Source organism: Mauremys mutica, chromosome 7, assembly GCF_020497125.1.
Source record: "Mauremys mutica isolate MM-2020 ecotype Southern chromosome 7, ASM2049712v1, whole genome shotgun sequence".
In the NCBI taxonomy this organism is placed as follows: domain Eukaryota; kingdom Metazoa; phylum Chordata; order Testudines; family Geoemydidae; genus Mauremys; species Mauremys mutica.
In genome coordinates, this window is record NC_059078.1 from 82,398,617 (window position 1) to 82,425,821 (window position 27,205).

General features: G+C 43.1%; 1 protein-coding gene and 1 long non-coding RNA gene across 8 annotated transcripts in view; one reads left to right on the forward strand and one right to left on the reverse strand.

Moving 5' to 3' along the window:
- The window catches only part of REEP3 (receptor accessory protein 3), a 72,417-nt gene that overhangs the window by 38,275 nt on the left and 6,937 nt on the right, over positions 1-27,205 (forward strand). For 3 of the 4 annotated variants that reach the window (XM_045023119.1, XM_045023121.1, XM_045023120.1), the window contains exons 3-6: positions 9,365-9,441; positions 10,003-10,123; positions 10,630-10,743; positions 17,984-18,131. In XM_045023119.1, the coding sequence (XP_044879054.1) occupies positions 9,365-9,441; positions 10,003-10,123; positions 10,630-10,743; positions 17,984-18,131 (460 nt within the window). Of the gene's footprint in view, positions 1-9,364; positions 9,442-10,002; positions 10,124-10,629; positions 10,744-17,983; positions 18,132-20,685; positions 20,892-27,205 lie in introns of those variants that run through there. The other variant, XM_045023122.1, reaches the window with a different exon arrangement.
- Positions 9,825-27,205, reverse strand: part of LOC123373885 — a 35,897-nt gene continuing 18,516 nt past the window's right edge. For 2 of the 4 annotated variants that reach the window (XR_006580920.1, XR_006580921.1), the window contains 3 exons: positions 20,843-20,921; positions 17,916-18,086; positions 9,825-11,131 (listed from right to left, as the gene is read on the reverse strand). This is a non-coding gene — a long non-coding RNA (uncharacterized LOC123373885). Of the gene's footprint in view, positions 11,132-17,915; positions 18,087-20,842; positions 20,922-26,247; positions 26,670-27,205 lie in introns of those variants that run through there. The other 2 variants (XR_006580922.1, XR_006580923.1) reach the window with 2 other exon arrangements.

Sequence of the window (27,205 nt, forward strand, 5' to 3'; positions counted from 1 at the left end):
GTAGTTTGAATTCAGCTACGTTATTCACGTAGCTGAATTCGCGTACCCTAGTTCGACCCCGGGGCTGTGTGTAGACCAGGGCTAAGATGAATGGTGATTACATATCTGGATCTAAATTACTAATGAAGATCCTTTCAGATCGATGAGATTTGTGAATACTTAATAAATCACTTTGAATCAATACAGCTTTAATAAAGTATTTGTTTTAATATGCAAAGCCTAAAAAAACAGGTATCATAGCTTTTTAGATTTGTCATGTAGTTGAACCAGGGCAATTGAAATAATAGCTAAGTAATGCCAAATAATATTGAATTCCATTTTATATTTTAGTGTTTTTATGGCAAAGTCCAGGTAGCATTTCTTTATTTAATGTTCAGTGCATAAAATGTTTAATGAAAATACTGCTATTGGGTAAATATCTGCATCATTAGAGTGAGATCATATCTACACTACTTCCCATTTAGTTGATTTAGATCCACAAATATTTTATGAAATTATATTGCTTTGTAGCAGCGTGGAGCAGTTTATATCAATATAATTTAAGTCGCTTCATTTAAAATAAAGGTTTAAATCATCTCAAATTAGCTTTGACCTTTTGACAACTCTTTTTGCTTCTGCTATTTTAGATTAAAACCTTTAAAGCCTTAAACTAGAAATGTGGTGTATATGCATTTTTGTTTACATACAAGCTGAAGTATTCACAATAATACTGAAACTTGTGCTCCTAAGTCATTCTGGAGCCTAAGTTCCAATGACTTCAAACTACAAATCCTGATGAAGTATAAATTTGGCTTTCCTAACTTGTGGAAGTACAATGTTAAGGTGGTGGTAGTTGCAAATATAGCATGAAGTATTTGCTTAGCAATTGCATTTGAGTTTGTTGTGTTACCACAGTAAGGATGTTAACGAGGCCCTACACTTCTCTTTCATTGCAGATGTGAATTTGAAGCATAACGCTTACTAAATTATCACTTCAGATTTACATTTTTTTCTTGACACCTGAATCACTCATGTTGTGTAGGAAAAATCCCATATTTGAGCTCTTCAACATCCGTTTAGGACCCTAACTGAACACTTCTATTTCTAAACATTTCAGAGGGTGTGTGTGTGTGTGTGTTTGTATGAAATGTTCAAAATAGCTCTAATGTATTGAAAGTCTAAATGTTTTGTTAACACTGAAGCAGTTTTGTTTAGAAGTGACAAACTTTATTCCTCTGAAATTTAATAAAAAATTTTTAGCCCCTCAAGCTACAAACGCATATGTGCTTAACTTTACTCACAGCTATATCTACATAAACTTGATAATAAAAATCTTGTTTACTTTAACTAGTTACTCTTTTTCATCTGCCTAACTTAAGAGCAGACTACTCTTTGCTTGTGGCAATCAGTGCTATAGATGTTTTAAGTATTACTTTTACTGACAACTTGCAGAATAGGCCTTCCACAAATTAGGGCAGTGATTCTCAAACTGTTGTACTGGTGACCCCTTTCACATAGAAAGCCTCTGAGTGCAACCCCCCCCTTATACATTTTAAAACACTTGTTTTATATATTTAACACCATTTATAAATGCTGGAGGCAAAGCAGGGTTTGGGGTGGAGGCTGTCAGCTTGTGACACCCCCTCTCCATGTAATCTTGCAACCCCCCCCCCCCCCGAGGAGTCCCAATCCCCAGTTTGAGAACCCCTGAATTTGGGTCTTTGGCTTTATACTGCAGTATAAACCTAAAAATCAAGTATAGCTATGTAGTTTTAAGAGTGACTTGTAAACTGGCACTGGTAGACCGCGTTCTGTACTGAAAATGAGGCCTTATTGCAGAGGAGAGAATTCCTATGTCTGGAAATTATGTAACTGGCTTCCAACACATAACCAAATCCCTTGTCTTTCCTTTACTTACTGGGAATAAATTGGGTTTTAAAAAAATCCACAAAATTCATAGAATTTAGGGATGTGATTTTAATGAAATGGTCAGTGAAGTCTAAATCTTGGGTGACCAGATAGCAAGTGTAAAAAATCAGGACTGGGGATGGGGGATAATAGGTGCCTATATAAGAAAAAGACCCCCAAATCAGGACTTTCCCTATAAAATTGGGACATCTATTCACCCTGTCTAAACCTGACATGAGCACTATGGAGTTCAATAGTGAATGAATATATTTTGGTTGCAAATTGAGAATGGGACATCAGAACTGTCTCCATGTGCTAGTAAGCATCATAGTGACTCTGAAGTGTCATATCTATGCCAGTCACTCGGTCCTTAACTTTTTTTGATCCCTGCTATTTATATCATAGTTCCTTGAAGTCATTCTATTTTACAAAATGTAGATCTCGTCACTCAATTACTTTGAGAAAACGATGGTTCTTCAAGCAGATATTAATCATTTTGGACTAGCACAGTCCTTGTTGGATCTGTTCTTGCTTGCCCGTTTACAAAGATAAACCTGTTTGAATTAACAGGAGGTATTAATATTGTGGGGAGTTCTGGATTCTGCTGTCTCTAAGCTGCCATAACTTACCTAGGCAAGTGCAGGAGTCCAGGTTGTGATGTGCAGGAGGAGGAAGGTATGTAAAGTCTTTCAGTTGAGGAATTCTCACCACTGAGAGATTTGAAATGTTGAGAGAAATTTGTTTTACAAACTATGCCTTAAACCCTTGTCTGCTTGGCGGGTAAAGTTCTTCATCTATTGTTGATGCCGATCATGAATGTCTTCCTTAAAGTTAGAGACTATTGCCTTGAAGGAAGCGGTTCAGTAACATATCACATCTTACATTTTTGAGGAAGGTTGTGGTGAGAACTCTTTATCTAGATGCCTCAGGTCTCTTTTGGCAATTAACATAAGAATGGCCATACTGGGTCAGAGCAAAGGTCGATCTATCCCAGTATCCTGGGTAGTGGCAAATACCAGGTGCCACAGAGGGAGTGAACCCAACAGGCAATGATCAAGTGATCTCTCTCCTGCCATCCATCTCTACCCTCTGACAATCAGAGGCTAGGGACACCCTTCCTTACCCATCCTGGCAAATATCCATTAACGGACTTAACCTCCATGAATTTATCCAGTTCTCTTTTAAACGCTGTTATAGTCCTAGCCTTCACAACCTCCTCAGGCAAGGAGTTCCACAAGTTGACTGTGCACTGTGTGAAGAACATCCTTTTATTTGTTTTAAACCTGCTGCTCATTAATTTCATTTGGTGGCCCCTAGTTCTTGTATTATGGGAACAAGTAAATAACTTTTCCTTATCCACTTTCTCAACACCATTCATGATTTTATATACCTCTATCATATCCCCTCTTAATCTCCTCTTTTTCAAGCTGAAAAGTCCTAGCCTCTTTAATCTCTTCTCATATGGGACCCATTCCAAACCCCTAATCATTTTAGTTGCCCTTCTCTGAACTTTTTCTAATGCCAGTATATCTTTGAGATGAGACCACATCTGTATGCAGTATTCAAGATGTGGGTGTACCATGGATTTATATAAGGGCAATAAAATAGACTCCGTCTTATTTTCTGTCCCCTTTTTAATGATTCCTAACATCCTGGTCGCTTTTTTGACTGCCTCTGCACACTGCGTGGACGTCTTCAGAGAACTATCCACTATGACTCCAAGATCTTTTTCCTGATTCGTTGTAGCTAAATTAGCCCTCATCATATTATATGTATAGTTGCGGTTATTTCTTCCAATGTGCATTACTTTACATTTATCCACATTAAATTTCGTTTGCCATTTTGTTGCCCAATCACTTAGTTTTGTGAGATCTTTTTGAAGTTCTTCACCGTCTGCTTTGGTCTTAACTGCCTTGAGCAGTTTAGTATCATCTGCAAACTTTGCCACCTCACTGTTTTACCCCTTTCTCCAGATCATTTATGAATAAATTGAATAGGATTGGTCCTAGGACTGACCCTTGGGGGACACCACTTTTTACCCTTCTCCATTCTGAGAATTTACCATTAATTCCTACCCTTTGTTCCCTGTCTTAACCAGTTCTCAGTCCATGAAAGGACCTTCCCTCTTATCCCATGACAACTTAATTTACATAAGATCCTTTGGTGAGGGACCTTGTCAAAGGCTTTCTGGAAATCTGAATACACTATGTCCACTGGATCCCCCTTGTCCACATGTTTGTTTGACCCCTTCAAAAAACTAATAGATTAGTAAGTGATGATTTCCCTTTACAGAAACCATGTTGACTTTTGCCCAACAAGTTATGTTCTTCTAGGTGTCTGACAATTTTATTCTTTGTGACGGGTTTGGGACTCACCACTTAAACACTGCCTAATTAAGTATATGTTCCTTTCTATTTACCTCTAGGATTTGACTTCCACTTTTTAAAAGATGCCTTTTTCTCTCACTTCTTCTTTTACATGGTTGTTAAGCCACGGTGGCTCTTTTTTAGTTCCTTTACTGTGGGTTTTTAATTTGGGGTATACCCTTAAGTTGGGCCTCTATTATGAAAAGCGTCCATGCAGCTTGCAGGGATTTCACTCTAGTCACTGTACCTTTTAATTTCTGTTTAACTAACCTCCTCATTTTTTGCATAGTTTGCCTTTCAAGAAATTAAATGCCACAGTGTTGGGCTGTTGAGGTGTTCTTCCCACCACAAGGATGTTAAATGTTATGGTCACTATTTCCAAGCGGTCCTGTTAGTTACCTCTTGGACCAGCTCCTGCACTCCACTCAGGACTAAATCCAGAATTGCCTCTCCTGTTGTCGGTTCCTGTACCAGCTGCTCCAAGAAGCAGTCATTTAAAGTATCGAGAAATTTTGTCTGTCAGTCTTGGTACAGACATGGTTTTGTCACAGACTGCATTGGTTGCATTGACCAATGTGTCTTTGCTGCTGTTGGAATTATCCGATACCTTCAGTGCTTTTAATCATAAGGTCCTGTTGACTCACCTGCAGACCTTGATGAGAGTGGATAGAGTAGCTATTCAGTGGCTTTGTTCTTTTATCTCACATAGCAGTGGGTAATTCTCTTTTAATAGGAGCTTTGGATTATAGGGTGCTATTGCCATCCCTCCAGCTCAAACATAAGAGGCCATTAGGAAGGTTAATAAGTAGACATGGTACGTTGTGTTCTAAGTGGGTGATCCCCCAACTTTGTCTTGGTCATATGAGAATGTGGTGGTATGTCTTAGCCAGTGTCTGGAAGTAAGGCATGGATGACAGACAGCTGTCTAAAGCTCAGTCCAAGGTCTAAAGCAGTGACCCTATTGGAAACAGGATCCTGGACTGCGGGGCCATTGGGCTCAACCAATATTGCAATTCTTGTGTGAATTACTGAAGTGATTTGGGAGTGTTATATAGACTGATTTTTAAGTAGGCACATCTCCTGTAAACCATATAGGGCAGTGATTGTCTTTCTGTTTGTACAGTGCACAGCCCAGTGGGCTTTTTGAGAGGCATCTAAATATAAATATTGACTACTAGCAGATCTGATATTCCTACTGAAAACAGTTTTCTTCTCCAAAAATGGCATCTAAATTGAAATCAATAGCTGCAAAATTTTCGTATTCTCAGAAGATGTTTTTACCATCTTTGATGTTTCTTCCTGTCCTGAAGACAATGCACCTTGTTGAAAATAAGTCCACTTAAATTTAGGCATTCATGCATAAATGAAATTTTATATTTAAATACATTGAAAATGAAGGCTGATATGTACCAAATTCTGCTCTACAAGCAGCTTTTCCTGTTTCCATCATACCCCATACACAAGTACAGCTACTACCGTCTATTTGCTCTTTTTCCACACAGAGATCAATTTTGTGTGTAACAGTTAAAACAGACCTGCACAACTCATAAAGCGGCGAGGGCCATATTACTCCAAAGAAAAACAGCTGAGGGCCGAACCCCCCCCCCCGCCCTGCCAAACCCTGCCCCAGCACTGCCTAGCCCCGCAGAACCCCCCCCCCCCCCCAAAGTATAAAGCCTCACCACCACTGCCCGCCCGCTCGGCTCATCATCCCCTCCCCCCCCCAATGAAATAAGGGGCAGGGAAAAGAGGGACAGTTTGAAGGGATTTTCTGGGGCTATGAACTAAGGGGACGGGAAAGGGGGGCAGTGTGAAGCCCGGGCCAGGCGCCCCTCCCCTCTGTCAGCACTTTCTGGCTCTGGCTCTGCCTTGTGCCCAGTGCTTCCTGCCTCAGCGGGCCCCAGAAGTGACGCATCCGCTGTATGTCAGGCGGGGGGAGCAGGAGATGGAGACACGTGTGGTTCTGGCCATTAGGGCGGTTGGAGTGCAGTGCGTGTGGGGCTGTGAGGCAAGGTCCCCCCCCCCCCCCAGGCAGGGGGTGAACCCAGCAGCCCCACCCCGCCGCTTGCCCGTGGGCCGCACAGTGAGCCCACGGGGGCCACATGTTGTGCAGGCCTGAGTTAAAACATTTGTGTTTAAGTGAATTCCTGATATTTATGTTTTGCAGAATCCAGAATGTTAGTAAGCAATGCGTTTTCCTGAGTTACTTCTTTGATTTGTTAATTTGATCATTCAAATATTAAGTTTATTATTGGCATTTAAACTTGGCAATTTAAAATTTGGTTAAGTCTTTTACAGTGAAATACCACAATTGTCAAGGCTGATGGTCTCCAGCATAACTTCATGTCTGCTCTTTTAATTTGTGAAACCATACTTTTTTTTCCCCTTCCTATAGCTGTAGTGGTTTTCCAGCTTTTAATTTTGCTTCGTGCCAAGGTTCACTAATACATTATAATAGTTATTTCAGTCTGTTTGTAGTTTGGGAACAGAACCAGATCTGTCACTCACTGGTAGCCCGGGAATGCCCTGCCTCTAAAGTTCTCTTTTATTTTTTTTCTGCCTCTGCAGTGGCTAGGAGCTCAAACAGATCTTCCTGCATGTAGAGATTTTTCTGAGGAAAAATCTAAATTTATTTCAAATTTTACACTAATAATTTGGTTCTATAATGTTTGATTTTCAGAGGGGCATATGACTTTTGAGGATATTGTCTCCCCAGCTCCCCTTCTGAAATGCTTACTGTGATGGGTGCCCTGTAGGCTGCAGAGAGAGAAACTGAGAAAAGTTAGAGGAAAAAGAAATGGTCGGTCTGTCTCCTGCTTCACCACCTTCTTGGGTATCTTGTGGGTGAGCTCAGCCAATCCTGCTGGCAGATTTGAGTTCCCTTGTACAACTCAGTCCAGAAAGGACTACCTCAGTCTCTCTTCTCTCAGCAGGCAAAGAGGCAGGCGACATGGAAAAGAACTGGCTTTGGAGAAGCAACACTCCCCTATCTCTTTCTCTCTCCTTCTTCCCTCCGCCCCCCAACTTTTTTTTAAATCAGATAGTAAAATATACCTAAACTAAAGAACAGAGGGTAGACTTGGGCAAGAGTGTATAGAGTATTGTAAAACGACACTTAAATTTGCAGCTGCCCTAGAAAAGCTGTAGCTATATACCCTTCTCATGCAAGGTGAGAAAGAGGATAAGGATTTCCTGAGACATAAAAGATTGGGGAAAATAGCAGATTCTCAGCTGTTGTTGCAAGTCTTCATGCACTGATTATTGGTCTGTAACTCCCCAGCGGCTGCTCTGGGTCACCATGTTCTACTGCCTAGATTATTGTCTGTAGTTTATGTTGCAGTTTGCCATGCCTCGCTGCCACCTCTGCCTTGTTAACCCAGCAGGTAGCTATGGAGTGATGAGAGAGACAGTAGGCCAGATGTGGAATAATTGGCAGGCAGTAAGGCACCTGGTGGTAGGATGACCTGATGTCCCATTTTTAAAAAAAGACAAATGGCCTTACCATTATTGTACTTTCAATGAAAATGTACTTATTCTCCCACTCTTGTTGGAAGCCTCGATTTTCATCTGTGTATTTTCTTTTCTGTTTGCACTTGCCTTCCATGGTTAGATTGCCATCCCATTCTGCCCCCTCCCCAAGTGTGTTGTGTCCTCGCTCCTCTCCCTCCCAGAGCCTCCTGCCAGCACAGAACAGCTGATTGGGGCGGGCAGCAGGCAAGGGGACTGAGGGGGGAGGCTGCGCACCGGGTTCTCGCTCCTCCCTCCCACCCGCTGTGATCAGCTGTTTCATTACTTTGAGGTGACTCGGGGCGGGGGGGGGAAGTGAGGACACAGCACCCCCCCCCTTCCTCCCTCTCCCCCCCCCTAGAGTCACCTCTAATGTTGCAAAACAGCTGATCGTGATGGGAAGCGCTGAGGGAGGGAAGGGGGCTAGGCAACGCGTCCTCGCTCCTCCCCCTTCCTCCCAGAACCACCCCAATGTTGCGAAAGAGCTGATCATGGTGGGCAGGAGAGAGGAGCAGGTGCTGATGGGAGGTGGGGGGCTGATAGGGCTACCAATGGGTGCTGAGCACCCACCTTTTTCTTTTTTCTTTTTTTTTTTTTTTTCTTCCCCTGAGTTGGTTTCTGGAAGGAGCTGCATATTTATCTTTTGAAGAGCCACATGCAGCTCTGGAGATGTTGGTTGGCCATCCCTGGGTTAGAGCCTCATGTCCTTCACCAGTTAGAATCCTAATTTCATATTGTCTTATCCAGCATAATAATGGGAGTTCTCTTCCACCTACAGCCTTGTGGAGAAGAAGCTATTTTGTAGAACCATGATGGAAAATGAACATTAATCATTTTTAGCTGCACATAGTGGGAGAAGTTTTTTTTGTTAAGGCTTTTTGGGACTTTCTTGTTTAGTAAAGATTTGCTTTTTGAAAAGGGCATCTAAATGATTGGTTGTTTTCAAGTCTGATTCTCTGGGTTTTTTTGAGGTGGAGAGCGGACACAGTATGACTTTCCACTTGATGTCCATTTTGTAGAGAAGTTCCACAGACTTCCCCTCCCAAGATATGTTCCTGTAGTGTTGGGGGGAACCTGGGCCCACCCTCTACTCCAGGTTCCAGCCCAGGGACCCTAATGGTAGCAGCTGTTGGCAGCCAACGTTTCACTGCCAGAATTGCTACATTCCCCTGGGCCACTTCCCCACAGCTCTCCTGCTTCTCCCTTACCTTAGGGCTCCCTTACCGATGGTTTGAGGGTGTCTTCATTAACCAGCCCTTCAGATGCACTTGCTCTCCTCTGCCTGACTGGAGTGAGCCCTTTTTATAGTATCAGCGGGGCCTTAATTAGAGTCAGGTGGTCACATTATCCTGGAGCACTTTAGCCTGCTCTGGTCAGTCAGGGAACAGAAAACTGTTAATCCAGTGGCCAGTATATCTGCCTTCTCCTATTCTGCTGTACCCAACTGGTGTCTGTCTGTCTGTCTGTCTATAATGGTCACTCCATATGAGCTATGGAAAGACACTGCTCAATTTCTTATGTTGTAGCAGCAATTGTTTTTTATTATAGAAGTGGAAATTTAAATTAAAATGTTTCTATTAAAGATAATGTCTTTTCATTCTCAGGTTCGATGGATGATGTACTGGATTGTGTTTGCTCTTTATACAGTTACTGAAACAGTAGCAGACCTAATGATCTCTTGGTAAGATTTTTCTATAATATGGAACATGGGGATGATATAATTTTTTTCTGATGATTTAATGCAGAGAATACAATTACCAACTTATATTTATAAGTGATGTTTCCAAGAACTGCTGTAAGGAACTTGCATAATGAATAGTGTCCCCCATTTCTAAATTTGTAGTGCCTTTTAATTCCTTAAAGAGTAGGGATAGGAAAATGCTACCCAGGCTGTAAAGCACAAGAGAAGCGAATAGAGTTGTAAAACTCATGCAAAAGAAATCTGGTGTCTTAAATAAAATAGTATAATGCAAGAAAACATGGAAAGATTTTTAAATCTCTTACCCTTTCTGCTTTTGATGGTATTACATTAAATGAAAACCAAATAAGTCAATGAAACAGATATTCATCTATTAAATAGTTAATTTTTAATCAATATAGATGTTATTACACTATTTTTTCATCCAAGGTTAACATTTTGTTGTAAAAAATCTGTAACCAGTTTTTTTCCAAAGCTTTGGTTTTGGTAGTTAATTAACATCTATCTTCTTATCATAGTACTTGCATAACGTTTTATCTGCAGGTTTCCATTGTATTATGAGTTGAAGATCGCTTTTGTTATTTGGCTGCTCTCTCCATATACTAGAGGGGCAAGTTTAATGTATAGGAAGTTTCTCCATCCTCTTCTTTCTTCAAAGGAACGGGTAAGAAATTATTATTTTCAAAGTTTGGCATTGAATACAAGAATTTAACATTTTAAGCACAAAAAAGATTTATACATTAACTGAGGCCATGTCTACAGTACCACTTATGCCAGCGAAACTTGTCGCTTAGGTGAAAAAACACCTCCCTGAATGACAAGTTTTCACCGGCATAGTGGTAGCGTGCACAGCACTTCTCCCACCAACGTAACTACAGCTTCCCATTAAGGGTGGTTTAATTATGTTGACAGGAGAGCTCTCTCCGCATAGAACAGCTACATGAGAGATCTTAAAGTGGTGCAGCTGCATCGGTACAGCTGTCCTGCTGTAAGGTCTTTAGTATAGACATAGCCTAATAACTTAATATAAGTTGAAATATAAATATATTTTTACCTTCAAGTCTTCCATCAACATTTTGATGATAAAATAATGCTATGGGGTAATACAACTTCATGACTTTCAGGGATTTTGTGTGCAGATTTAAATATGTATTCTGTTTTGTTTTTTAGGAGATCGATGAGTATATTGTACAAGCCAAAGAACGAGGTTATGAAACTATGGTGAATTTTGGGAGACAGGGTTTAAATTTGGCAGCTACTGCTGCAGTAACTGCTGCTGCAAAGGTAAATTTCACTTATGCTAAACTGTTCAGGGTAAATATTATGGATAAAAAAGTAAAGTGGTATTGGGTATTTACCCATCTTAACTCAAAGAATTCATTCTAAAAATAACATGTTTAAAAATAGGGGGATGTAATTTAAGGATTGCAATTTTGTGAGCATTTTTACACAGTCTGTTTAAAAATAAATAGAATGTAAATTTTTTGGATAATGGATATCAGTTGAGTGGTAAATCAAAATATAGACTACAATGTTATGTTCAAGCTATTAGTGAAAGATCAACAATCTTTTTTTCTGTCTTTGTTGCATTTTCTTGCTGGTAATCACACTATTTATAGGATTTCTGGCTTCTTTCTGCTGTCTTCCTTCAATCAAGTTGAGGTAACTACATCTGCAAAATAAGGCATGAAATATTACTACCACAGATAAAAGCTGTTTTGTGCGATTAATTCCTAGTTTGTGATTTCAGATCCAATTTTTAAAGTAATGCACTACATGAAAGCTTGCATCATAGTTGTCTGATCTGCATATTCTTTGCTTTGAGTAATGTTTTTATATGAAATCATAGAGCTGAATAAAACGCAGTCTCAGTTTAATAACATGCAACTTTACTGAAATTAATGAAGGGGGTTTCCCAAAATATTTGATTGAAAAGCCACTAATGAAGGCAACCAAGAAAGCTCTCAACTTATAATTAGTGAAATAAGTCTGGAAACAGCTTGTATGCTTGAAAAATGTGTTTTGATTAACATAGAAGATTGAACTGACTTTACTAAAGAGTAAACGGCCCCCCCCCTTTTTTTTTTTAAGTAAAAATGCAAGAAATAGCATTAGAAATTCATACATTCTGGTTTGGCAAACAATTTCAGGCTTAATTTCTAGTGAGAACAAGTGAAACTAGTATGCTTTAAAGTAATGATATTGAAAAGTTTTTAAAGATTCAAATAAGCCACTAAAAAGCAATATATAGAAATACTACGTAAACTTTATAAAATGGCAACACAGTTGACCTGTAAATTACTGTTGTCTAGGAGAAACATGTTGACGATTGGGCTTTTGGATCCAATGAACAAAATTTAACAGACTTCTATAAAAGGAATATTTTCACATTTACCATTTTAAAGATGTATCTTTTTTTTTTAAAATTAATGACATCTCAGATTGTCCTGATTTTGATATTTCTCTTGACAACAATGTAAGCAGTTTCACTTTCTGGTTTTCATACACTAGTGCATATTGCACTGTTTGGGATGTTCAGACACGACACAGAATGTTTTAAAGTTTCCATTGGAATATTAATTATAAAACATTTTTCGTTGGTCTGAAATATAAAATTGTACATCTATAAACCTAAATATTCACCTGTATCATTAAGATATGATAAATTGATTCAGCAGTCTCTGGTGTGATGCCAGTCAGCCCAGCAAAAAACTAGCCTGTTGCTGTCCCAACATCTAACACACCTTACATCTTATTACCTAAATATAACTTATAATACAAATAAAATTGGTGACTACTGTAATTCATAGTATAGTAGAGTTCGTATAAACAGCTGTCTCCCTTTTAAAATGTTATAATTAAAAAAACTGTTCTTTTGTATAAAGATTTATTTTTAAACAAGACTTGGAAAAAGTATCCAAACTTTTATTTTCTAGGGCTCCCTAACTCTTTAAAAGTGAGATTTTTCTGCCTGAGTGGTGCTTCAAAAGATCATTGTAATTATAAAGAAAAGTGCATGGTGAGCTTATGTTTGGTGGACATCTGTTTCATATTGGTGGTGGTTGGTTGTTTAAATGATTAATACATGAGAAAAAAGTTATTAATGCTACATGCCTGAAGCCATAACAACTTTTAAACAAAATATATTCCTATGGTAGTATGCCCTAAATATCATATGGGGGACTGGGAGGGAATATCAAAAGTAACCATTTTTAACTAATGTGAACTCTTCTTTTTGAAAGAAGGTTAGTATTGCTGTTTGAGCGGAACACTCCTATTTTAATTTGCCACACTGTGCACTCAGAAAAGATAAAATGACCACCTGCAGTATTACACTATTGCTTTGTGGTCGTTTCCCTCCCTCCAATATCTATCTGGCTGGCTGGCCGGCTGGCCATGATTATGTCACAATGATATACTTCTGGCTGGCCACGAATATTCAAAGATACAGAATTTGAAGTTGCATTGAGACCCAACTATTCCTTTCTTTCTGAGGTAACAAATAATTTCTGCCTCAGTGTCAATTAAGTTTGGATTTCAAAGCCATTCAACTGTGAATGGATGGATACTTATTCTGTTTATTTGTTATGCATCCTCATGAATATATGTACAATTAATCCAGTGCAATTAAGTTGCTTGGGGAAAAAAGACAGTCATAGTACCAAAGACATTAAGATATCAATGTGATTGTAAAGAGTGCACAGAGAGAGAGAGGAAACTCCTTGCAACTCTTAAACTATATTGTTAATATCAGAAATTCTCTCTTTAATGTTCTGTGCCATTCCAAAAGCTTGGGTGTAATTCCTTCATGCTAGCACTTGGAGACTGCACATATGTTCTTTCTGGTGACTTCATTCCTTGTATATAAAGGGCTTGCTAGCTTGCCCAAGTAGGTTTTTCCTGCCTCCAACAAGTGAAGAGAACAATACCTTTACCTGACACTGAAGAATGAGGCTTGCAATTCCAGAAATTCTTTTACAACTGGGACAACCCACACCGTGTAGTTTTCCAACAACCCAGGGTGTTACAGATGCCCTTGAGCCTGACTGCCTGTCTGCCTTGGTGAACTTCCTGTGATGGATTTAGTATGTCTGCCTCCCAGCATCCACCCAGGGTGATCCCCAGAGGACGATGCCAGGATAGTTGCACTTGGCTGGTAAATGAAAATACCCTTTCTGAAGGAGTCAGGAGAATCACATGGACAACAATTTCTGTTAAGTGGGGTGCTTTCCTCAGGGCAAATCAACAAAGAGAGTCTACTTTTGAAGAGAGATCTTCGGTACTTATGGCTCCATCACTCTAGTATCTGAACACCTCACAATCTTCCATGTATTCACTCTCACAGTATCATGTGAGGTTGGAAAGTACTAATATCCCATTTTATAGATGGGGAACTGAGGCACAGAGAGATAAGGAACTTGCCCAAGGTCACGCAGGGAGATCATTTTGAATTATCTGGCTAAGCTTTTGAAATGGCTGTCTAAACATTTTATCCTGCTAAAGGAATACTCAGATACATTTGAGAGGGCTGCAGTCAGAATTGATTCAGAGGCTGCCATGATCAGTCTCTGCAGTTTCATCTTTGTCAGACTTTACATACATCATTGTGACCATGTTGAGAACCATGGTGGCCTTTATAACACTGGAAAGGCTTCTTTGACTGAAGCAGTGGTTGGCTGATAGACATTCAAGGCCAGATTGGTCACTTAACCTTTCAGTAGGGCTGCTTTTGGTGAAGAACTCCAGCATCCAAAGCCTTTCATAGATAAGGGGAACATAGGGCTGCCGCATCACAGGCACCTCCTCCTCCTGTTCTCAGTACTAATCTCAGCCTAATGGGATAGTCTTACAGTGGAAAAAGTATCACCCAGGGAAAACGTTTTTCCTGAAAACAAGGCCTTTGACAAAGTAATTGCTTTTGTCCCAAGAAAGAGCTTAGACCACACAGCTATTTTTTCCATCTTAAGTAAACAACATGAAGGTATACTTAGGCATGCACCAACAGTGTTAACCACCATCAGCTAACAAGTGTTTAAACATCACTGTTTGTTTACAATAGGTGCTAATTGATGTTTCAAACACTGTTAATTAACCTGCATTAGCTAACACAAATTAAAACACAGTCAATTTTCTTAGTCTAAGATGTGCCCTTGGTCAGGTTTTTGTGAAGTTAGTCTATGTGCAGTGACAACATGCTTTTTGCCAAAGCATGTCAACTACAGTATTTAAAAGTATTATGATATCTGAGAGGCTGTTCTGAAATTACATGTAGACTTGTGTGTGGGGAATGGATAATGATATTGAACCAAAGCCCTGCCTGCACCTCTCTTCCTGGATTTGGAATCATAAAATGTTATGATTGTGTGACACCCCAAGAAACTGATTAAAACAAAAACCCAAGCATGGGTTAGTATGTGCAGTAGTGCATTATGGTGAGGGAGTCCTAAATACATTGCTTGTATTTTAATCTTTTATTTAGTGAGTATGTTTGGTGTCCCAGGTATTCAATGATTCCACAGCTGCGCAGTTAGCTCCTTCATGTGGAATTGTGCTGCAAAAATCTTTATTAATTTTAAAAGAGAATTTTAATCTTTATGTGGAGATAGCCTTGAAAACATGTGCAGTGTAAACTGATGCAGCAATATTTGCCTGTGTCTGTAGAGAGTCTGCAGCAGTAGGTGTGAGATGTGAACTACCCCATTCATCTCAATCAGGAGCCCATGGATTCTGAAATTGCAGAATTTGGCATTTTCCCAAGATACCTTGGATTTCACACTGCAGCACTTTTACTGTGGAATACATCAATTTGCCGCAGATAAAATTTTGCTTTGCTTTGTTTCCCTGGCCTGCCAGGATTTGCCTGCAGCTGCCTCTTCCTCTCCAACATTTCACATAATGGGGAGTTAATTACAGTATATTCTCCCTGCAGTGTTCCATTGAGCCAAGCACCAGGGAGCCAGAGAGCCAGAACTAGGGAGCAGGAGGAGTCGGAGGTGAAGCAGCAGATGCTCAGGGAACTCAGTTCCTGGAGCTGGTTAAAGGCTCCCTGTTGCCTTTGAATACATTAGTGGAAGCATGATCTTAGCCAGGCCACTGTTACAAAATCATGTGGCCTGAGACCTGAGGAGGGGTGTTATGCTTTTTGGGCAGCGTAGTGGGAAGTACCATGCTGGAAAATAATTGTTGATAACTTGTTAACACACTCCTCACTCCTGTGACCTTACTGGGAGTTTAGGTTGAGAATTGGATTTAAGGATATTTCATCATGTAGTAAACTAATATTCCTGTGGAAATTTGAGCTGCAGAGTGAGAAAAGACTTGATCCTGATGAATGCATCATTTAGAAGATATTTTTCTATTAAATATCTTTCATCATTCTGTGACCCTTAAATTCTAGTAATTAGAAGTGACTTTTTTGATTGTCATTTTGGGTTCCATTGTATGATGTTATGAAGAATAATATTGGTCTGCTAGATGGTCTGACGTCGCAATCACTGTTCTCCAGTAGTATATGAAAGTTATTCCAGTTTCATCCTCTGTTCCATAAAATGTAATTAAGGATGTGCAAGACATATTCATTTAAAAAAAATTTTTTTTTCAATGTTTTATTTGCTATCTGCATAACAAAGTAGATTGACTCTTTCAATCTTGGAGGGTATATACGGGATGAAAGAGCCCTGATGGAGCCATTCTGTATCATCTTTTATATGCACATTGAATGAGGCAGTGCTCCACAAGAGCCCTTGCCTCACTGAGTGCACAGCTTTCATAGGACATAGCATTACCCTCCTCTCCGCCAAACACTTCTACTTTTTCTATGTTCTCGTGAAAACAAACTTAAAAGTTCTATCCAAAATCTACACTGAAGAATATAGCTGCACAGTAGATTACTAAAATTGGGAAACATTAAATACTAGGATTGCAACGCTAATTCTTCTCTGTGCATGTGCATTACAATAGTCCATTTCATGGTCGTATATATTATATTGTATTAGTTCCACAGAAATAATTAGGTAATGCTCAGTGAAAGAGTTAGATTAACAGGTGTTCATGTGGGTCTGTTCTTCATTTTGGGTCCCTCACTGCAAAGATTGGGTATTGTGTAGTGATTGAAGCTGGGGTGTACTTATTGATCAATGATAAAAATATATCTCCGTTGCCTCATTCACTGCATGCAGAATGTATCGCAACGGTGACCCTAGGCAAAACACATTACTGTGTATGTAGGACAAAATTATAGTCTCTTATCAGCATCTTTATTGATTTGATCTTCTATTTCAAATACTTTTCATACTGTGGAGAAACAAGTACGTGTACATCTTTATGTAATATGTTTTGGTAATTTTAATTAAAGGGCTATTACAACTACATTCAGATATTTGAAAAGTGGTACTAGGTGATAGTGTCTGGATCAGGCATTAAAGGCTTTTTTGGGGGAAAAAAATCTCTTTAATCCACCTAGAATAAGGAATAAATAAATCAGAAAGAAATAATAAGCAGTGTCCAAAAGTGTTAGGAATTGGAACTATTAACTTAATTCATGATTTTTAAAAATTCCTTTTTACAAGGTATAATCTAATGTTAAGCTTGAACAAAATGCTCCTTGTCACAGTTCTCAGGGTAACTGCACCTCTGATGCCTTTTGTGGCCTCCTTCAGGGTACCCCACTAGGCATCAGACCTCTAGCCATCATCTTTCTCAGGGCAGAGTCCCGCAATTCTCTGTATCTAGACTGGGGATTTAGGCTGCAATTCTTTAATTTGCTGTGATCATCTCAGCAAGTCTGAATTTAGTTTAGCACTTAGTCCTGTTCTCTCAGGAGCAACTAGAGTTAATCTGTGACCAGCCAGCCTTCATAAAGCAAAGTATTTATTTGGAACAAAAGCATTGTAGAGAACACATCTTAAAAACAATAAATTGCTTACATGCATGTCTGGTTTACCAAGTGTCACCTGTCTTCCACATGGGGACCTTGGGAGATTTTAAAGTACTTCAGGTCTTCTCAGAGGGCCTGCCCCTCTGGGCCCAGTCTGAAGTCTGTCACTTCTTGGATCAAGGGGAATTACCTCTCCCCCTATGTTAAGGTGGTCACATCATATAGTTTTTTGTTCTTTCTTTGACTGCCTGTTTAATGAGGTCATGCCAGTATATACGATCTCTCCAGAGGGTAAAGCTTCTCCAGACTTGTTCCTTGTCTAAGGATTTGCCCTGTGACTTTAGTTCCTGCAGGAAGCTCCTGTAACTTTCCAATGGAGCCCGAATACAATCCCATAAAGACACATGTAACATTTATAAAGTTGATAGTCTTGAATATTCCATGTGTCCATAGTATGTCAGAGTATTTACATGAGGAAAAAACACAAATGTGAATGCTGCTTAAAACAAATGAACATCTACTGCATGTCTGTGTTAAGAGAATTTTGTAATACAGCAAGAAAGCATGTATTTAACCTTACCTCAATTTGAAGAGCAAATCTTAAGGCTTCTCCATTTGTTCTTGAAAAGAGCTATTATTGTGTTCCAGGGTCAAGGTGCAATAACTGAACGGTTGAGAAGTTTCAGTATGCATGACTTAACAGCTATTCAAGGAGATGAGCCAGTGGGACAAAGACCCTATCAGACTTTACCTGAAACCAAAAAGAAAACCAAGAGTTCTGTCAGTGAGTCTCTGGGTATGTATCTTAAAGTTTTTGGGCTACTCGTGTTGTAGTTAAATTCTGATATGTAAAAGCCAGGAAGTGGAAAGAGCAAGAACTTCTTTTTTTATTCTCTTAAATATTGGTGGTGGAAAAAACCCCAATCTCTTCCTGCAAATTTGAATAAGTTTGGATTGATACGTAACATTTTCAACTAGGATTATATCCATCATAACTGAGGTTCTGAACTGGTGGTTCTTGGTGGTTCTTTTCCCTTCATGGCTCTACTGGGTGAGATAGCAAATAGATTATCCTCATGTCTATCTTGCTGAGTCTGCGGTTTGTGTTAACTAAAACAGTAATGCTAGTAGTGCAAGTCAGATTTATTGGATGCGACCCATAATTGTCACTGTTGGTGTCATGGAACATGTGAAAAGTTGTGACAAGTAAATAGGAAAAGAACAAACTACTGAAAAAAGGGTGAATGTAACAGGCTTTTAAACAGGTGGCAAAGTCACTGGTTAAAAGTTGAACATGCTTGTAGCAACAAAAATAATTTTAGTCCATTGAGGAGTTGTCATGGGAAAATTTAAAATTTGGGAGTGAAGAATAATACTTGGTGACACAGCACAAACTGAAATGCTATACGTTAAGTGCAAATGCACAAGTTAACAGGTGGTTCTCCAGAATTTTTTGATACTGTAGATTAAACAGTAAAGTTTCTGGAAGGTATCTCGACTTCCATTATTAATGAATAGCGCTTATGAATCTCTGTGCTACTTTAAAGAAAATGAAAAATTTCAGAAGGATAGAAATCATCCTTTATAGCTAAGTTTTTATCATGGATATTTTTAGTGAAAGTCAGGGACAGGTCACAGGCAAGAAACAAAAATTCACAGAAGCTTGTGACCTGTCCCTGACTTTCACTAAAAATATCCCTGACAAAAGAGGTAGGTGGGTTTGGCACCCACTGCTGCTGGGGCTCCCGGTTCCCCCACCACTGCTATGGATGGAGGCTCTGGGATCCCTTGCCCAAGGGCTGGGCTGCTGTGGAGTTCCTTTGCCCCGGGACAGCTGGGAGCTGCAGGGTCCCCCTGGCCGGCTGTTGTGGCCAGGCAGATGCAGGGGGTCCCCACACCGCATGCTGGGCAGCTGCGGGGGGTCCTCACCAGGGTGGGGGGTGGGAGCTGCGGGAGGTGAAGGTGGCTGGGAGCTCCAGCCCCAGGGCAGAAAATGTCACAGAGGTCAATGGAAGTTACGGATTCCAAGACTTCGTGATATAATCGTAGCCTTACTTATAGCTGAAGTCTGACTAAAAATATAAAATAGCTGCTGCCTCTTACAAAGGAATAGTTCTGCTTTATTTTCCTCCTTTCTGTTACATTTAAGTCAATGGTAGTCAATAGGCGGACTGTGGGCCAAATCTGGACTGCCAGACGCTTTTGAATGGACACCAAAAATCTTCTATTTACTTATCACTAGTGTTTGGTTAATTATTATTTTCTCTGGAGGCCAGACCTTGACTATACCTTTGACCAAGAAATTTGGACCTTGACAAAAAATAATTGTCTATCCCTGATTTAAGTATTGAAAAGCCTAAGGTAAGTCTTACATAAAAAATGGAAGCCATTTTTTTATGTATAATAATCATACAGAGCATTTCCTGGGGATAAATAGCTATCTGGAGGAGCTAAGGATTAATTCCCAGGAAGTGCTCGGCATAGAGACCATCACATGAATAAGATATGATAATTGGTCAGTGGAAAAGCCTATAAATTCCTATTGTATGTATACATATGGTTGTATTATAGGTGATGCAGCTGCTATGTGTGTGGTGTTTCTAGATAACTAATACATTATATGTTATCTGGTTGAATTGTTTGACAATGATCTATTGACATTCCTGTTTGAGTAAATGAACATTTATCCTAATATAAATTAGTTTCACCTAAATTATCTGTACTATTAAATCATAAAATATTTAGTCTTGTTAAACTTTGATCCATTTAGTAATCTACTTATTTTTTGCACTTTGTATATATTTTCTAGTCAAGAATACAAAATAAAATGTTTCCAGAAAGGTCATAGCTATGCTTTGAAATTGCGTATTGGAAACAGTTTGCGCCCTCTGATGAGAATCTTAAGACAGTTAAATTTAGGGTAGGTACATTGAAAATTTGCACTCAGCATGCAGATGGTAGTGACCTGTTGTCCTTTTCCTCAATGCTTAAACATGAGTTCCTTTTCTTGAAGTTTGATGTTATTTCTGTGGCTAAAAGGAGAGACCATACCTCAGTGGAAATGATTTTTGGCTCTGTGTTTATAGCGATAAGGATGTCTTGCGCTTACCTCTATGCACAGAAATTTGAAAAATGATTTGTATTAGGAGCTTGCCCATTCTAAATCCTATAAGGTGATCTCTAGCTGCAAATCTTTTAGTAATGGGGTAGGGAGGCTAGTGGTGTGGGTTGTTCTTTTAAATATATATTCCCAAATATAAAACATCAGTAAGGTTGAGTACATATTTAAAAAGTAAGCCCTTTTAAACCCTCAAGAACAGTGCAGTTAACCAAAAATGTTTGTTCTTCAGGTGCTGTTCATGTCAATTCCAAGTAGGTGTGCGTGTGCCATGTGCAGAGTCGTCAGAAGGTACCCAATGGGTCAGCTGAGGCATCCCCTGGAGTTGCTCCTTCATGGTGCCACATATAGGTCCCTGCCAACCCTCCACATCCTCAGTTCCTTCTTACCACCAATGACAGTCGTTGGAGCCAAGTGTCTCTCTTCCTTTGGCAAGCAGTCCCCTAGTGATTTCTCTTGTATCCAAACCTGTAAATCATTAAATAGTTTAGTATTAGTTATAGTTAGTTCGTGTTTGGAGTCTTCTCCCTGTTTTCTGAACCGTCTAACCCACTTCTATCCTATATAATTTGCATGGGCCCAAATTACCTCAGAACGCTGGGTTCTCCGCACAGTAGATATGCGATATTATCTCCAGTTCTGCTCCTCCATACTCTCCCATCCCCTTTCCCTGTCCCTCTTCAGGGACTCTTCTCTCAAGCAGCTTCTCATGCAGGAGGTGCAGTGCTCCCAGTCTCAGGAGTGGTAGAGGAGGTCCTTCAGGACCTAAGGGGCAAGGGGTTTTTATTCCCAATATTTCCTGAATCCCAAAGCTGAAGGGGGTCTCAGACCCATTCTCGACAGATTCATGAAGAAACAAATCTTTGGCCACCATCATCCCCTCCCCGGATCCAGGTGACTGGTATGCCTCCCTTGACTTGAAGGACACATACTTACACATATCAATAGTCCCATCCCACAGACTTTTTCCTAGGTTCATAGTGAATCACAACCATTACCAGTTTACAGTCCTTCCCTTCAGCCTGTTAGCAACCCCTCGGGTGTTCACCAAATGCATGACAGTCATGGCCGCCTTCCTGAGAAGATGGCAGGTACAGGTGTTCCCATGTCTCGTCGACTGGCTTGTCAAGGGCCGCTCCAGGGCTCAGGTAAAGGCACATGTACATCTGATACAACTGACCTTTGACTGTCTGGGTCTATTGCTGGATGTGCCCAAGTACACCCTATCCCCAAACCAGAGGATAGAGTTTATAGGAGCAGTCCTAGACTCCACCCAAGCCAAGGAGTTTCTGTCAGTTGTGCTTTCATGTGCCCCATCATAGAGGAGACTCAACGTTGTCCCCACCACGATGGCACCGAGCTGCTTGAAGCTGCTCACTAACATGGTGGCTTGCACATATGTAGTCTAGCACGCAAGGCTCCGGCTCAGACCCCTTCAGGCCTGGCTGGCTTCAGTATGCCGTCCAAGCTGGGAGAGCTTGGACAAGGTAGTCTCGATTCCTCCTCGGGTTGTCAAATCCCTCCATTGGTGGCTCAACCCTCAGGCAGTTGTGCAGGAGTGCCCTTCTCCAGGTGGCAACCATCAGTGTCGCTGGTCACAGATGCGTCAACGTTGGGGTGGGATGTGCATCTAGGGGCCTTCAGGATCCAAGGCCTCTGGTCCCAAGCAGAACTCTCACTCCATATCCATGTCAGAGAGCTGAGGATGGTTCGCTTAGCCTGTCAAACCTTCCAATCTCACCTGGGGGGCAGGCGTGTATCAGTCATGACGGACAATACAACGTCGATGTTTGTTTTATACAAACAGACAGGGTGGAGCACTCTCCTCTCTTATGCCAGGAAGCCCTGAAGCTGTAGGACTTCTGCATAGGTCACTCAATACACCAAGAGTCGTCATACCTTCTGGGATCCTAGAATGAGCTGGCAGGCCACCTTAGCAGATCCTTCTGTGGCCACGAGTGGTTGATTCACCCGGACATTGTGAACAGCATCTTCCAATGGTGGGGAATTCCCCAGGTGGCCCCGTTCATGATGAAACTGAGCAGCAAATGTCAGCAGTTTTGCTCCTTCCTGATTCAAAAGCCCAGGCTTGAATGCAGACACGTTTCTCCTTCCCTGGAAGGACCATCTGTTCTATGCATCTCCCCACCACACACCCCTTCCTGGCCCTTCCCGCTCTTTCACAAGGTCCTGCTCAAGGTCTGAAGGGACAGCATCAGTCATCCTGATAGCACCGGCCTGGCCCTGCCAACACTGGTACACAACACTCCTGGAACTGTCAGTAGCCCCTCTGATCGCCCTGCCATAGATGACAGACCTCATCACTCAAGACCACAGTTGCCTCCCGCGTCCTGACCTCGAGTTTCTTCACCTCACAGCATGGAACTTCCTGGCTAAACCACATGGGGTTGGCATGCGCAACATCTGTCATCCGAGCCTCCATATATGGTCTTCTGTAAAGACAAGGTCTAGTTGTGGCCTCATTCAGCCTTCCTGCCAAAAGTGGTATCTCAGTTTCACACAAGTCAGGACATCTTCCTCCCAGTGTTTTACCTATAGCCGGGAACAAAGGCCCCACTCTCTGGACGTCAGGCAGGCACTGGCTTTCTATATTGAAAGGACAAAAGTTCCGAAAGTCTAATCAGCTCTTTGTAGCTATAGCAGACAGGATGAAGGGTCTCCCTGTATCGTCCCAAAGAATTTAATCATGGATCACGTCCTGCATTCGAGCTTGTTAAGTCTTGGCGAAAGTGCCAGTCCTAGCATTAACAGCACATTCCACAAGGGCGCAGGCCTCCTCGGCCGTATTCCTGGCATAAGTCTCTATACAGGAGATTTGCAGGACATCAATCCACGCTTCACTTTGCATTATGCCATCATCCAGCATGCCAGGGACGATGCAGCTTTCGGCAGAATGGCGTTTCAATCAGCAAATCCATGAGCTCTGATGCCGCCTCCTAACCGTCTGATTGGGAGTCACCTACTTGGAATCGACATGAAGCAGCACTCGAAGAAAAATGGTTACTTATCTTTTTGTAACTGTTATTCTTTGAGATGTGTTGCTCATGTCCATTCCAAGACCCATCCACCTCTCCTTCTGTTGAAGCCCCCGGCAAGAAGGAACTGAGGAGGCAGCAGCTCAGCAGGGACCTATATGCGTCACCATGAAGGCGTGACTCCAGGGGGCATCCTAAGCCGACCTGACAGGTACCAGTAGGGGAAAAACCTTCCGACAACTGTGCACGCAGCACGCACACACCTACTTGGAATGGATATAAGCAACACACCTCAAAGAACAACAGTTCTTCTTCGAGTGATTGCTCATATCCATTCCAGTTAGGTGTGTGCGCGCCGCGTGCACTTCCGTTGGAAGACTTTTACCTAGCAACCCCAGTGGGTCGGCTGAGCGCCCCCTGGAGTGGCGCCATAACGGCACCGCATATATACCTCAGCCAACCCACCCGACCCTCAGTTCCTTCTTACCGCCCGTGTCGGTCGTTGGAACAGCGGAGTGCAGCTTGTCTGACCTCCGCTTCCCTAGCTTCCTCATAGTTTTTTCTCTGTAAAAATTTGTACATAGTTCTTATCTTAGCTTAGGTTTTCTTGTTTTGATAGTTTAAAATCAGTTTAGTGTTAGATAGTTAGCGGGTTCGGGGGTTAGCCCCACTCGCACCCGGGACCGGAGCGTATGCCCGGCTCCCCAGGTTTCAAGCCGTGCTCGGCCTGCCGCCGGTCTATGCCTACAGGAGATCATAGAATCATAGAATTCAAGATCAGAAGGGACCATTATGATCATCTAGTCTGACCTCCTGCAAGATGCAGGCCACATAAGCCGATCCACCCACTCCTGAAATAATTCTCTCATAGCTCCTGTTTGAAGTGCTTAGGAGAGTCGCACTTATCTACTAAGTGCCCAATTTGCAAGGCATTCAAGCCTCGCACTAAGAGGGAGAGAGACATTAGGCTGAAACAGCTCCTAATGGAGGCAGCCTTAACCCCTCCGGCCGTGGCACCGCCCGCTGCCCCGACGGACTCTCGCAGCACCGCCACGGCGCTGGACCACTCTGCGGTGCCACCGAAAGCGCCATCGGCACCGAAACCGGCCCAAAGACGCGCTCTCTCGCCGAAGGCAAAGAAAGGGAAGGCCACTGCCTCCACGGCACCGCCGGCTCCGAAGCACCAGAGTGCGCCCCGTCCGGACCGCCCGGCACCGAAACCTGCCGTGGCACCGGTTCCTCTGCCGCAGACGCTTCTGCCGGCACCGGTGACTCCGGCTCCGTTCGCGGCCGGACGGCGACCCGGCACCTGTAACCTCTCTGGCTCCGGCCACGGTAGAGATGCCACTGCCATCGACCCCGGAGACCTTCGAGGCGGCACGGGACCTCATTGCGCTGACAGAACCGTTTGTGCCACCGCCCCCGGCGCTGCCGGTGCGGGCGCCCCGCTCCATGGGCAAGCTGTCCATGTTTAGGCCACCTGCTGGCACTGACTCTGACCGGCACCGAACCCGTTCCCGACGCCACTCCCGCTCTCGGCGCTGATCCCGATCTGGCCGTCGATCGCACCGCCGCTCACAGTCCCGGCACCGCTCAACCACGCGGCTCCGGTCAGACTCGCGGCACCGGTTGTTCTCTCGCTCTCCGACCCGTCACTCCCGGCACCGATCAAGCTCTCGGTACCGATATTGCCGCCGCTACTCGTGGAGTCGCTCACGGCACCGATCATGGAGATCCCGGTCGACCTCCCGGCACTGTGCCGGTCGCAGGTCCCATTCTCGCTCCTGCTCTCAATACCGAGATGCCTCCCGGCACCGTTCACCACAAAGGCGGGAAATGAGATCTGTGGGCACTTCGGCGCAAGGCTTATCTGCTCCACGTTGGCCCTCTCGACACGCTTCGGCCTCTTCACACGCCGACAGCTACTATGTCGATGACCATGACTCTCAGGTCCCTTCGGGAGTTTTCCGGCAATCCTATCCTGCGGACCAGGACCCGAATCAGTGGGGTTATTGGACCCCTTGGGCCTATCACCAAAGCCAAGGCCCTCCTGTGCCTCCTATGCGCACTATATCGCATGAGCCATGCGTCCCAGAGGCTACCGTAAGCCGCCCCCCAGTTGACACCGAGGTACCCTCCGGTGCAGACGAAGGGGCTCAGCCCACCCAGGAACCTCTGGGGCAGGAACCTTCACAGGGGCCGGATGCTGACCAAGACGCCATCCTGCCCGGAACTTCTTCCTCCTCCTCTCCCCCGGATGAGGCGGTGGCAGGCTCGTCATCAGTGGCACTGCGAATGGATCTGCAGGCTGAGGAGGTATCGGAAGTCAGTGATCCGATAGTGACCATTTTGTCCGCGGACGCTCCAACCCGCATAGCTCTCCCCTTCATAAGGACTATCCAGGCGAACGCTGATACCTTGTGGCAGACTCCGTCGTCTATTGCGCCCACAGCCCGAGGGGTGGAACGCAGATACATGGTCCCTTCCAGGGGATACGAACATTTGTATGTGCACCCTGCCCCCTCGTCCTTAGTGGTGCAGTCGGTCAACAACAAAGAGCGCAACGGCCAGCAAGGCCCGGCTCCTAAGTCGAAGGAGGCCAAGCGCATGGACTTGCTTGGTCGCAAGGTCTACTCTGCCGGTGCCTTACAGATCCGGGTGGCTAACCAGCAGGCCTTGCTAAGCCGCTACGGCCATGACACTTGGGCTGAGGTAGAAAAATACAAAGAGCTCCTGCCTCAGGATTCCCGACAGGCGTTTGCAGCCTTTGTAGAAGAAGGCAAAAAGGTAGCACGCACCTCCTTACAGGCCTCCTTAGACGCGGCTGACTCGGCGGCACGTACTGTAGCCTCGGGAGTTACCATGCGCCGGATCTCTTGGCTCCAGAGTTCGACGCTTCCTCCTGAAGTTCAATATACCATTCAGGACCTTCCTTTTGATTCAAAGGAGCTCTTCTCTGAAAAGATGGACTCCAAGCTTCAAAATCTAAAGGACAACAGGGTTATCATCTGCACTTTGGGGATGCATACCCCGGCTACCCAGAGGCGTCCGTTCCGTCCCCAGTTTAACCGCCCTTACTATATGCCTTGCTACAGGCAAGACTCTGGTCGGCGGCGGGGTCGCGGGGGCCGTGGGTGACGGCCTGGCAACCAACCGTCCCAAGGGCGAACCCCCTCTAAACCACCGGGGCCTAAACCATCTTTTTGAAGATGCGCCCGGGGACGGCATACCAGCTCTTCCTCCAAATTCCTCCCTGTTTTTTTTCCAACCGCCTTTCCTATTTCCTCCCGGCGTGGGCCCGGCTGACCACCGATGCCTGGGTCCTGCGCACTGTGGAACGTGGTTACCAACTCCAATTTGTTTCACCTCCACCTTCCCACCCTCCTTCCCGGTCCCTCTTCAGGGACCCCTCTCACAAGCAACTCCTCTTACAAGAGGTGCACTCGCTCCTAGCCATCAGAGCGGTCGAAGGTTCCGGACGCAGAACGGGGCAAGGGGTTTTATTCCCGTTATTTTTTGATCCCCAAGTCCAAAGGAGGCCTTCGACACATTCTCGACCTGCGAGGCCTCAACGCATACATGCTGAAGTTGAAGTTCCGCATGGTATCCCTCGGGGTCATTATCCCTACTTTGGATCCAGGAGACTGGTATGCCGCCCTCGATATGAAGGATGCTTATTTTCATATCGCCATCTTCGCACCGCACAGACGCTTTCTCCGTTTCACAATTGCTCACCTACACTTCCAGTTTGCGGTA